General features: G+C 48.0%; 1 protein-coding gene across 1 annotated transcript in view; it reads right to left on the reverse strand.

Moving 5' to 3' along the window:
* The window catches only part of EXOC6B (exocyst complex component 6B), a 274,237-nt gene that overhangs the window by 71,557 nt on the left and 190,422 nt on the right, over positions 1-12,258 (reverse strand). Inside the window, exon 19 of the mRNA XM_035894470.1 lies at positions 4,311-4,384. Within this exon, the coding sequence (XP_035750363.1) occupies positions 4,311-4,384 (74 nt within the window). The remainder of the gene's footprint in view (positions 1-4,310; positions 4,385-12,258) is intronic.

Below are 12,258 nucleotides of genomic sequence, written 5' to 3' on the forward strand. Positions count from 1 at the left end.
GAGGTTCCAGGTGAATGTGAGGAAGAACTTGTTGACTGTGAGGGTGCCCGAGCCCTGGCCCAGGCTGCCCAGTGGGGCTGTGGAGTCTCCTTCTCTGGAGATATTCAACCCCCGCCTGGACGCTGTCCTGTGCCCCCTGCTCTGGGTGAGCCTGCTTGAGCAGGGGGGTGGCACTGGGTGAGCTCCCGAGGGCCCTGCCAGCCCCTGCCATGCTAGGGTTCTGTGAATTGGGTTCCTGAGGGGAATGCTCTTTTATTAAGCATCTCTATCAGAGGTAATGGGGTAAAGGGAATGCATCAGAGGGAGACCTCTCATTACCCAGCTGGCTGGCATCCAACACAAGCCCACAATAACCACAACTGGCTTTCGAACACAGTAAAAAGATGCACAAAATGTTTGCTGTTGGACAAGCAGTAAGCAGAAGAGCTGTTCCACACCCAACTGATAGCGCTTGCCTGTCTTAACCTCACTGATGGGGTTAGAAGAGCTGATGCTCAAATTCATAATCACTGCCAAGTCACAACCATAAAGTAAAACAGAAAAATGATGGAGCAGAAGAGCGGAACCTCCCTGTCCTCATCCCTTGCACGTCCATGGGCCTCCAACAAGACAGGCTCCTGCCTGCCTTTCTCTAAATCTCCCTCGATGCTGAAGTTTGCACTTGCAGAGGAAATTCAACACGCAGGATTTACGGGATGGGTGGAGAGGCCTGGAGTAAGGAGCTCTAATCCATCGAGGACGTTCCCTTGCTAGAGCTCAGAGTGAAATTCTTCGAGTGCTGGAGACAGATTTTCCTTGGCGGGTGGCCACAAGTGTCGATCTGGCTTCTAAGAGAGATCAGCATGGCTGTGGATTGCAGCGACTTCACAGACAAACATAAAACCTTCCTCTTCAACTAACTTTCTTATAATAAACCCATGAAAATGAAAAGCTAAAACATTTCCAGCTGGCCAGAAGCTGTGGAGAGAACAGTGAACTTACTGCATGTGCAGGCTTGGGGCTGATTTGAAAGCTCCTGGAGATCTTCGGGGGTATTCGGACATTCAGTGGTATTTGGACAGAAGCGCTGAAGTTACTTTTGAGAGAAGGATGCTGAAGACTAAATTATTTAGGCACCTTTCATATTTTAGTGAGGTTATTTATGGAATTGAATTTATTTCCGAATTCTAGTACATAGCACTGAGTGTGTAAGAGCAAAGTTTAAACTTTAAGGGGAAAAAGTAACTACTGCTTCCTTGTAAAGCCTTAAATATTTGGGCATTGCTGTCAGACCCCTGTTGTAAAAGGGCTCTTCCAGAAGGATTTGAGATGCGACCTGATTTACTTTATCACTTCATTGAAGGTATTTGTGGATTTAGAATTGTCCCAGGATGGGGAGGAAAGTCCCTTTTTAAATTACTGTCTGCTCAGAACAGCAATTTTGATTCTCTGGGCTTGACTCCTTTCCTCTGTACCATACGGTGATGGAATTGCTCCCAATTTCCTCGAGCGCAACGGGAAAGTCAGGCTTTCAATGCACAGAGGGATCTTACACCTGAGTCCGCTGCAAGGAGCACGGACGAGCTCTGATCCTCCCCGACAATCACATCTTTATAGGCTTTAGTTTCCACTGCAAGGATCTGTATTCACGACACAAACCAAATCACTACATTCTTCTACCACTTTACGTTTTATTGCATGAAGAATGAATTTTGGTCATTCCCTTAAACTTAAGCATCCCATGCTATGAAAAATCTCTCTCATCTACAACTGCTCCATAACATCTAGTCCTGAAATATATTTTTATATATATATATATATATAAAATCTCCCTACCTACTTGGTGCATTTTTTGCCCAGTCATTTTTCCTCCCCACATGACCCAGCGAGGCTGCTTCTGCCTGCTAGTGCAAAGCCACACTAATTGACAGGACAGCTCCAAGGTAAGTATAAACCCACCTGAAATATAAACCTGAAATTACTTTTAACATTTTAAGAAGTCTGGTTGGATTTCAGGTTGGAAACACCCTTTCGCCAGCTACACCGGCAACATTCCTTCCCGGGCAAAGGAAAACAGCCAGAAACACAAACACTTTCAGGTGGTACCTTCATCCCCGTTCACAGCTTTAAGTCAATATTGTGTTAACATTTAGCGGCTTAAAAGAGAAAGAATGCCATGTCCAAAAAGAACAAATTAAAACCAAGCTGAAGGACAAATTAAAGACTTCTCTTTGCTGTACCTCCATCCATCCACCCTTCCAGCTATCCCCTGCTCCCAGGCCCTGCAGCTCAACCAGAAGCACAACGGTGGTGGGAGCGTTGGAGCTGTGATGGCCCCAGAGCAGCCCATGGAGCTTCACACAGATGGGAGCTTGGTGACACATAACATGTCATGGTATTAGGCCACTGACAGGATCAAGGGATCCGGGAACTATCTCATCTTTGCACGATACTGCTACCTCAATAAGCCAGCGATAGGTGGATTCTCCTCTACTTGGAGCAATGAGATGCTGTCCATTCTCTGTACAATACTTGGCATCAACAAGCATCCCTGTTATCCAGAAGATCTAGGACTGCCTGTCCTCACCTGAAACTCAACGGGCCACAGCATCTCCCCCTTCCTCGTCGCAACATTCAGAAACGCTATTATTTTTAAATGCACGCAAAAAAGCTGGGACGACCTTCCAAACCAAAGAAGAAAACGCTGCGTACAAAGACGACCAGTTGACAGAGGAGGATGAATTGTAGAGGGCTGCTGTTCAGCTTTCTCCTCACCCAAGCTGAATTCATTTGGCTGCGTTTTGCACTTATGAACCGTACAAACATTTCACTGCTAATGCACTGGCTCAGACCAGCTGAAGCTCACCGAGCATTTTTAAGGCATTTCAATCTTCAAACAGCCACAGCTTCCCTCTTCAAAATCCCCGCATTCAAGTCTTCGTGCCTGGAAAAGGACCAAAGCCTCCACATTTCCTTATACCCAGGAGGTTGTGAGCATGTTGCGTACTGCGGTCAATAAAGTGCCAAGAAGCTAATGAAGATAAAAGTGTCAACACGTAGTGGTGATAACACACACCTTTCCCGTGTAGTTATTTTTACCATTTTGCAAACAAATTTGGCAGGCGCTCGCAGGCCCAAGTCCGAAAAGCAAACAGGCGGCATCTCAACGTTATTAAACTTACTGCTGCTCCACAGAAGTGTCATGAGATGACAGATTGCTCCCTGCACATCAATTGGATTCAGAGAAGTTCTCAAACCCTTACGGGTTAAAAGCGGTTCCAGCATGAATCAGAGTCCCAGTGGTAAGGAGATCATCGATACAAGGGATTATGCAGATTTAAGAAATACCCTCAGCACCCGAAAGTTTTCAAAATGCAAACTACGTCAACCCTGAAAACAAGAGGCACTGCATCATGATGGCAGGAGGGACAAAGCCAGGGGGGTTTAACAGACAAAAAAAGATTGTTTTAATAGGAGAGAAGCATCAGTCATTGAGTCTTACTTCATTCAGACTTTCTATCCAACCCATCCATCTTCAGTGCCAAGAGATGACAGGACCACCTCACTTTTTCCCCCCAGCCTAGTATATCAATAATGCCCATTTCTACCCCAAACAAATGACTTGCTAGAATGGCCCTTTTCCGCAAATTGGCTTGCCAAGCCCCACAAATGCCTCAGTACCTGCTATGGTCAACTTGGCTCTAACGGGGCCCCCTCGAGAGGTGGGCACCGATGGGTGGAGCCTTCCCCAATCGTCTTCCCCAACAGCCACTTTGTCATTCATGGCCGGGGACCATCTGCGGAAGAGGGGTCCGGGGAGGGGGGAGCCGAGCCAAAGACGGACACAAACGGGCGCGCACACACTCAGACCCTCCCCACACAAGCCCAAATGCAAATTCCTTCGCCCTCGCGAAACGCCTCTGCGGGCATTATCTGTGAACAAAAGTCCTCGAGGCGGGCGGTCTCTGCATCACTGCTCTCTCTGTTAGCACCACCTGCTTGGCGTCAGCCGGGAGAGTCGCCGAGTTATCTTTTTGCCGCGTCTGCAGAAGCCAACGAGAGCACAATGGACCCCATCGGCCAGGGTCAGGCATGGCTTTCTTTCTCGCCCCCGTACCACCAGCCCTTTTCACCTCCACCATCTCCAGGACCCCGGAGCGCTCAATAAGGAGGTGGCTTCGAGCGCAGGGAGGAGGAGGCGGGGGGGAAATATAGGTCTCTGGCGTAAATCACCGACGCCGTTTCCCCTCCTCTCTTCTTTCCTTAAGACCTGATGGTCTTCAGTCACACATCTTAAAAGAAAAACAAAAAACAAAAACACAAAGACTTACTTGTCTCAAGTCGATGAAGGCCAACTGCAGCGTGTCCCCTTGGAACCCAGGCACTGGGCCGGATCTGGCAAACTCTGTGGGAAAGAAAAGAGGATAAAAAGCGCCTTTAACTAACCATGGACAGGGAGATTGGCAGACGGATGACAGGGAAGACAAGAGAGGCTGGGGGAGAGGAGGACCGCGCTTCTAAGGAGTCATGTCTCCCTCCCTTCAGTGTCTTTGTTCGCCCTTCAAAATTCGTGTCATCAAAACACCATTAATTCCACCGTCCTGACAGCAAGGAAACTGTACTAATTCGACCTGAAATTTATTCCCATGAGCCGTACTGGGCTTCAGAGTATTTGTTTTGTGAATGGACAAACAACTCGCCGAGAAGAAAGGGGGGGATGGGGGTGGAAAAGTTTTTCCTCTCAACACAATAAAATCTTCAGCTGTGAAACTCTTTTCAGTTCCGAAAGCTATTTATATTTTAGGGCACTGAAGGAATTTTCTAATTTCACGCCTGTCACCAGGCTCCATAAGCATTCATCAAAAAAATATGCCCAGCCGCATCATTAATTATTCGGCAGCAGATTATTTGCATTATCTGGTATGGCGCGCTAGTGCCAGCGTACAGTCACCCCAAATGGGAAGAATCGCGGCCATTATGCGGCATATTTATTTATGTCAGATGAAGACATCTGACAACTGAATAACATTGGCTTCTAAAGTGAAGAGAATATTTCCAAGGCCGCATTTACCTCCTCCCAGTGTAATCTGGCCAAAATCTCATACTTAAGTCATTTATTTTTCTCCTAATCCATTATTTAAACCAAGTCTAAAGCTACTGAGGGGGACTTGAACAAATCCATGTTAGAGGACCTCAGCTCTTCCATGCCATTCAACAGCTTTGACTTGGTAGCACTCACGAAGCCAACATCTGCACATATTCAAGTGCGCCTTTTGAAGATACGCCTGAGGTTGATTTTGCCCAACTTAATTGTCACCCTCTTTAGCTACAGGAGGAACAGCGTTATCTCCGCTCTCCATGAAACTTTTCATCACCGAGAGGACCCAATTTGTGAAGACACAACTCAACGTCACGAAAGACTCAAGAGGGAGCTTTTGCCTTCGGGTGAATTTTGGTGCTCCTGCAGATGCTGAAGATGCTGCACGCCGGAATGAAATGTTTTCTTGAGTGCAACCAAGCGCGATGGCAGAAAGGAAGAAGGGATGGAAGGCATACGCCAACCTACAGAATTTTAAGTTACGTATGGCCCATTATCAGCCAACTATTCTGGATTTTAACATACAAGAACCCTCAAAACAGCTCCTGCAGCTCCACAAAGCTGAGGACTAAGGATGGCTCAGCAATAAGGAAGGAGGACTTCGCCTTCTGTCTCCATGACTGAACAGAGGTACTACAGGACAAAGCCTGTCCTGTCCTTAAATGCTAAGCAGAGTCATTCCATGCCAGATGGTCTTCGCCTTGAATGCTTCTCCTTCCAAAAGTTATCTCATTTTCAAGTGAATGCCACAAAAGAAGGAAAACAAATCATCACAGTCCTTTTTTTAAGGACTTCCTATAGCAGCTCAGTCATATGAGCAGCCCCCATGGCTCTAATGAGAACAGACTAATGAATCAGATATCGGGATTCAGCCCCGTTCCTCAACTGCCTTATTTCTGGAAACCAGAGAGGGGTTATTTGTCAGCTTTCTTCCTCCATCTTCCATTAAAACCTTGGAATGGAGAACATCCTTCAATCCAGACACAGGTACCTCCAGGGGCAGAACGGACAGTTTTCAGACATCCATGTCTTTGCTTTTTAATATCTTCAGATGCCAGAAGAGCTCTCAGATTGAAATGATCACTCATCTTTACAGTGATCACTCAAGTGACAACTGCTGCAGGACAACAGCAAACACAGCCATAAAGCCATTACTTTCATCCAACGTTACTACTAGAAAGGAATAATAATTAAAAAAAAAAAAAAAAGAGTATGGACGTGACTGCCCACGTTTAGATTTTGGATAGGAAGGGCATAAATCAAAGCCAGAAGAAACCACGCGCCGTTGAGCCTATGGACTTGGCCACTTTTGCACAGGACAGGAGATAGGAGCTGCTCAGCTTCCAGCCAGTTTCACTGACCAATGCTGCAAAATTCAGGTTGCAAATAGGCCAAAGAGAGTTTATATTTAACCCTCAAAAACTCTTTTAATTAACTCTAACTGCAAAGGCATTTCAATGTACATTTGCTATAAAGTTTGCCTGTAGCTTGCCTGTGCCAGCACACACACGCGAGGGAGGACTAACACAAGCGTTCTGACTCTGATCTGCAAGGGATAAATCATCTTTACACATTCACTGTACACCCCACTGTCTCATCTGGAAAAATTATCCCCAAAAGCCACATCAATCCTAGAACACCCCCACTTTGGAAGAGCACATACCTGAGAAGCTAAAAACTCTGAGACGCAAGAAGCAGCCCCTTGAGGGATGAAGCCACCCTTGGTGGCTCGGTGCTGCAAGACGTCCTTGGGTTGAGGCACCCAACAAACTGGCTGAGCCACTACATCCTACCCTCTAAGGATGGGGTCACATCATGCTACTAATTATAATTGGAGATACACTGGAAAACAGAAACCCTGAAAGGACTGCAATTTTCTATTCTGGATTTAAGGGCTTCGCAGCTGCTCAGAGTCTATTTAGAAGCACACATGGAGTTGTGAAATTTCAGATCTTCCCGAAAGCGTGAGTTTCAAATCCTCATGCGAAAAACGGCTGCGACTGGGTCTTGAACGTTTTCACGAGACTCGTGAATTTATCACTACTGTCATCTGCTCATGAGCGCCCCAAGACAGATTTCATCCCAAGGCAAGGCTGCTCTTTAGCAGCTCACCTTTTGCTGGCTCTGACTAAGGAACCGTACGGGAGGAAGGCTGGGAGGGCGATGGAGTGACGCTGCCCTGGTAAGGGGCACGTTACAGCAACGGCAGCGCATTGAACCAACATTCGCTTGACCAGTAATCCCCATCCGAAGAACAGACTGGAGTCTCCCCTGCGTTAACAATGCACTTGACATTGGAGAAGTGAAATGGCGTAGGAGATCATATTATTGGTATTGCAGAAGAAATGAGAGCAAGAATACGGCCCAGACGCTAGAGGAAAGCGGCTGCAGCCCTTGGCTGTGAGGAGCCTGAAGAGGAATGAATGCCATGCTTCAGCCCACGGTTGTTATAAAAATAGCCGTACCTTCTGTAATCGTAGGTCACATTTTACATACCAATGCCACAAACTTATTTTGAAGGAGGAATGAACAAAGTCTTAAAGAAAAAAAGAAACAAAGAAGAGAACAGAGCTTTAGAGGAAAGACACAGCCAGTTCTTCTTGGTTTTAATCTCTTCAACCAGATTTCAGGATAATTTTCTCGGAACAACCAAGCACAGTGCTGGCCTCAGTACTGTCGGATTCGTTTATTGTACTGTCTCCACGACCAAGGCAAGTGGCAAACATAGCAAGCCACCTACAGTACAGCCCCTTGAGCAGAAAATCACAAGAGAATAGAGCAGATCAGTATGCGGCTGTTTGTACAAAGCATTTAGCCAGGCTAAAGGGTTGAGAGACTTGTGTTCAGGCCAAAAAAGTAATGTCTTTGCAAGGTCTACAGGCTTGGGCCACCCAGGGCAGGTCACAGGGGGACTCTAACCTCTCTTCCAAAACATTCCACCGATGAAAGAATCAAGGAACAGGAACCGTTAAGCCCTTTACAATGAACAAAGAATAAAGAGTTCAAACGCACACCAGAAAAGAGACATCCACTGTAAATTAATTATACAGACCGGGGGAATCTCTTTTTGTATACCGTAGACGGCTACGCACGCAGGGACAGAGCCTTACACGTATTGTGCGGTTCAAATAAACACAGCTGGTGACTTCATTCCCCAAAACATCATTTTGAGGGTAAGATTTTCTCTAAATTACACAACACGGCCAGAATTCACGAAGGCAGACCTGTGGGACTGAGGTTGCAGCAGCTCCTGGTGAGGGAAATCTGGACAATCCACTGGCGGTTGCGTCACTCATGAACAAGATTTTGTATTTGGGGAAACAACCACCTCAGTATTCCTCAATGATGAATGTGGATCTCAAAGCCACCTTCCTTAGACAAAGCCTTGGAAGACTATCTGAGAAAAGCCAAATGACAGGACCTCTTGCACCTTCCCCTGAGGCACAAAACGATACCATGAGGATACTGAAGCTGAAGAACAAATCTCTGCGTGGACTCTGGAGAAGCTCGCAAGGGAGAGACGTGAGAAATGATGGGCAGGAATTGAGGCAAGAGGAACAGAGAGAAGATCTCCATTTCCATATTGAGCTTACACTTCACCCACACCATTCCCACACAGCCCTGCTTTGAAGCTGTTCCCCATTATACGCCAATTCATCAAAGCTCATCCCCATCTGGGGAATTCCAGAGAGCTGTGGGGAGAGGGAGGAGTTATCCAAAACACACTGAACTGGGTCAGATTTAATAAAAATGTCTACCCCTCTCCGTCATTTGTTCCTCTGATGGAACAAAGATGAGCCTGGAGTCCTGTTATTGCATAGAAACGAGTGGTCCCAGGGGCCGTGATGGTCTGCTGACAGGGCTGAGGAGCATCCACAGCCCCACTGAGGAACTCCTCACTGCTGGACCACTGGACATTTTCAAGTAGAAGAAAAGGAAGCTCTTCAGAAGAAACTGTATGAGATACGTGCCAAGAAATTTGGTCCCTGCCGATGTGTAGGACAGGTCTACAGAATCGAGTTACGCACTTATACAGGTTCCCAAACTCATAACCCAAGGTGTACAATGGATGTCTCTTAGCAGATGCGAGATTCTCAGCTCCATTAAAATACTAATACTAGGAGAAGTGGGAGGTACACATCTCACCATTAGCTCGTTGGAGCTGCAAAGGTTGACAAGCATCAATAGTGAGTGTCCATGATGGGTGGGGAAGGGAAGGTGAGCACAGAGATGAGGAACTGTGAGCTCTTTAAATTGCTTAAATAAAATTAGGTGTGGACAGAGGCATCTTCTCCTCCGAGAGTTGCAAAGAACTATGAGGATACTATACGTATCAGTGGGTATTCTGGTAACGAAGGGGAAGGTGTTGGAGGATATCCAAAATGTTGTAGCAGACCGCAGAGGTTGGAGACAAGAGGACAGGAGAGGCTTGAGATGACACCGTGGGATTAAGAAGAGATTTACAAAGGAGACAGAAGAGAAGGAAAACAGAGAGAGAAATACTAAGGCTAAAATGCTGAAGAAGACCAGGTGATGGATTATAGGACAGATGAAGGGCGCATATAAGGCAAAAATCAGCCGACGGCAGAGGCAAGCAGGAGGTCTCAATTTAGGGGCAATGTAAAATGGCTGGAGAGAAGTTCACGTCTCGTGGACACCGTGCAAACTCCCAGGGTTTGCTCGAGCCAGGCTTGCAAAGACCACTTAAGTACCGTGCTAAACGAGAGAGCACTGTCCAAATACGTCCTATCGGCGTCTAAACCAACAGGACACGGTTCTGGGAGCTCATTGATGGGGAGTCATGCACTTCTCCTCCATGCATATTTATACACACTAATTCACCAGGCGTCGCTTGCTTTGCCGCTGCCACCGGTACTTTGCAACCTCTACGAAAGGTCAACCGAGGGAAATGAAGGCAGCATTAAATAAATTAATGATATGCTCAGGGGAACAAATTCAGGGAGGAATAAGGGAGGATAAATCTAAGCATAGGAAAGTGGCACAGCCATGGACCAGAGGCTCCCACTTCCATGCCCTCTGTCACTCGGCGCACCAATAATTTACCCTTCCCGTTTCGGAAAGCACGTACAGCAGCGCTTGAAGACAGCTCTGCAGTCAACACAAATCACCCCATGCCATTTTAACAACAGGTTTGCTTCCCAGTGAGGGCTAAGTTTTGACAGGTGAAGAGGTGGGAAGAAAGCGATCCACTCCTCTCGTCCTCCAAGGGAACGGCGCAGGTCACCGGCATCGCGAGCACCAGGCAGGCCTGGCCCCAGGCAAGCAGGGTGTCTGCAATTCCCAGGGATGAGCTGAACTAGGAGCTTGCATGGGAATCAGCATCTGCTTGAGCCATGATAAAAAGGTGGCTCCCCAGTTCAAGAAAGATGAGGAACTCCTGGAGAGAGTCCAGAAGAGGGCAACAAAGATGATGAGGGAACTGGAGCATCTCCCCTACGAGGAAAGGCTGAAGGAGCTGGGCTTGTTCAGCCTGGAGAAGAGAAGGCTGAGAGGGGACCTCATCAACACCTACAAATATCGCAAGGGCGGGGGTCACCAGGACGGAGCCAGACTCTTCTCAGTGGTGCCCAGTGCCAGGACAAGGGGCCATGGGCACAAACTGAAGCAGAAGAGGTTCCAGTTGAACGTGAGGAAGAACTTGTTGACTGTGAGGGTGCCCGAGCCCTGGCCCAGGCTGCCCAGGGGGGCTGTGGAGTCTCCTTCTCTGGAGATCTTCAACCCCCGCCTGGACGCTGTCCTGTGCCCCCTGCTCTGGGTGAGCCTGCTTGGGCAGGGGGGTGGCACTGGGTGAGCTCCCGAGGGCCCTGCCAGCCCCGGCCATGCTGGGATTCTGGGATTCTGTGTGTTCCTTCAAGCCATCCACGCAGGCAACTCATGCAAACTGTGCCCAACCTTGTATTTGGGAAGGTCTAGGAGACTAATGGCACTCAAATCAACGAGCAACAGCTTTCTAAGCTGCCAAAATCCACGAGCTGGTTCAGTCACGTGCCTGTACACTAAATACACCCGCACACTCTCGAAGTTCAGTGCCCTTTTCCCAGAATTGCCGGTTTTCTTGCCACTCAGCCCCAGCGTGTTCAGATACTCCTCTTTCAGCATCCTTGTTTTCATAGAATCACAGAATGGTTTGGGTTGGCAAAGCCCTTTAAGCTCCCCCAGCCCAAGCGTTCCCCTACCCCTGCCATCCCACCCCCAAACCCTGGCCCTCAGCACCTCCTCTTCTCCAGGCTGAACACCCCCAGCTCCCCCAGCCCCTCCCCAGCTCCATTGCCCTTCTCTGGACACGCTCCAGAGCCCCTCCATGTCCTTCTGGGAGGGAGGGGCTCAACCCTGACCCCAGCACTCGAGGTGCATCGAGCAATCAGCACCAGTGGGGTGGAGATGTCTCTCCTGATGTGATCTGCTCAAACCTTTCCCTCTCTTCATTGCAACATCGCCTCTTCTCCTCCAGAAGATCAGCTTTTGCTGGTGCGTTGCGGCAGGATGGATTCCAGCAAGCACACGGTGCAATAACCTAAAATCAGGGAGTTCGTCCTCAAAACCGCCGTGCTCACCCCTAGCTCCGCACACCGATGGGTGGCAGGCTGGAGGAACACCAGGCAGCCATTTGCGTGGTGCAAAGAGCCGGCGCTGGAGGCAGAGGGCTCCCCCGGCGTGGTGGGCAAATCCCGGCATCTTCCCCAAATAACGGGATTTCCACATGAGAAAGTCCTCGGAGCCAGGTAACGCAGCCAAGCAGGAGGTGGCGAACGGCTGCGCTGGGACCCGTACCGGTGCATTTTGGCACGCTCGGGTGTCGGGCTGGAGGATTCCTCAAACCGGTGGAGACATCTGTGTTTCTTATTGACCGCCCCCAGGAGTGGGCTGAACAAAAATTGGGAGTTTAATGAAATTTTAAATATAATTTTTACAGTTCTTTTAATTTCTCATAAAGCAGCAGTTAAAAGACTTTAGAGATTATGGAACTGCTTATTTTATGATCTAAGCATTGTAAAAACAATCTGCCTCAACCACTGCTGGAACCGGTTACGTAGATGGGAAACACTTCTGTAGGAGTGAGAGCAGCCCCCTTGCTTTTTGCTTTTTTGGGTTGCAGTCTCCAAATTTGGGTTATTACATTTGCTTCCCATTACCTCTGAGGTACAGAAGATATGAAAAAA

Source organism: Egretta garzetta, unplaced genomic scaffold (genome assembly GCF_000687185.1).
Source record: "Egretta garzetta isolate BGI_Z169 unplaced genomic scaffold, ASM68718v1 scaffold505, whole genome shotgun sequence".
Classification (NCBI taxonomy): domain Eukaryota; kingdom Metazoa; phylum Chordata; class Aves; order Pelecaniformes; family Ardeidae; genus Egretta; species Egretta garzetta.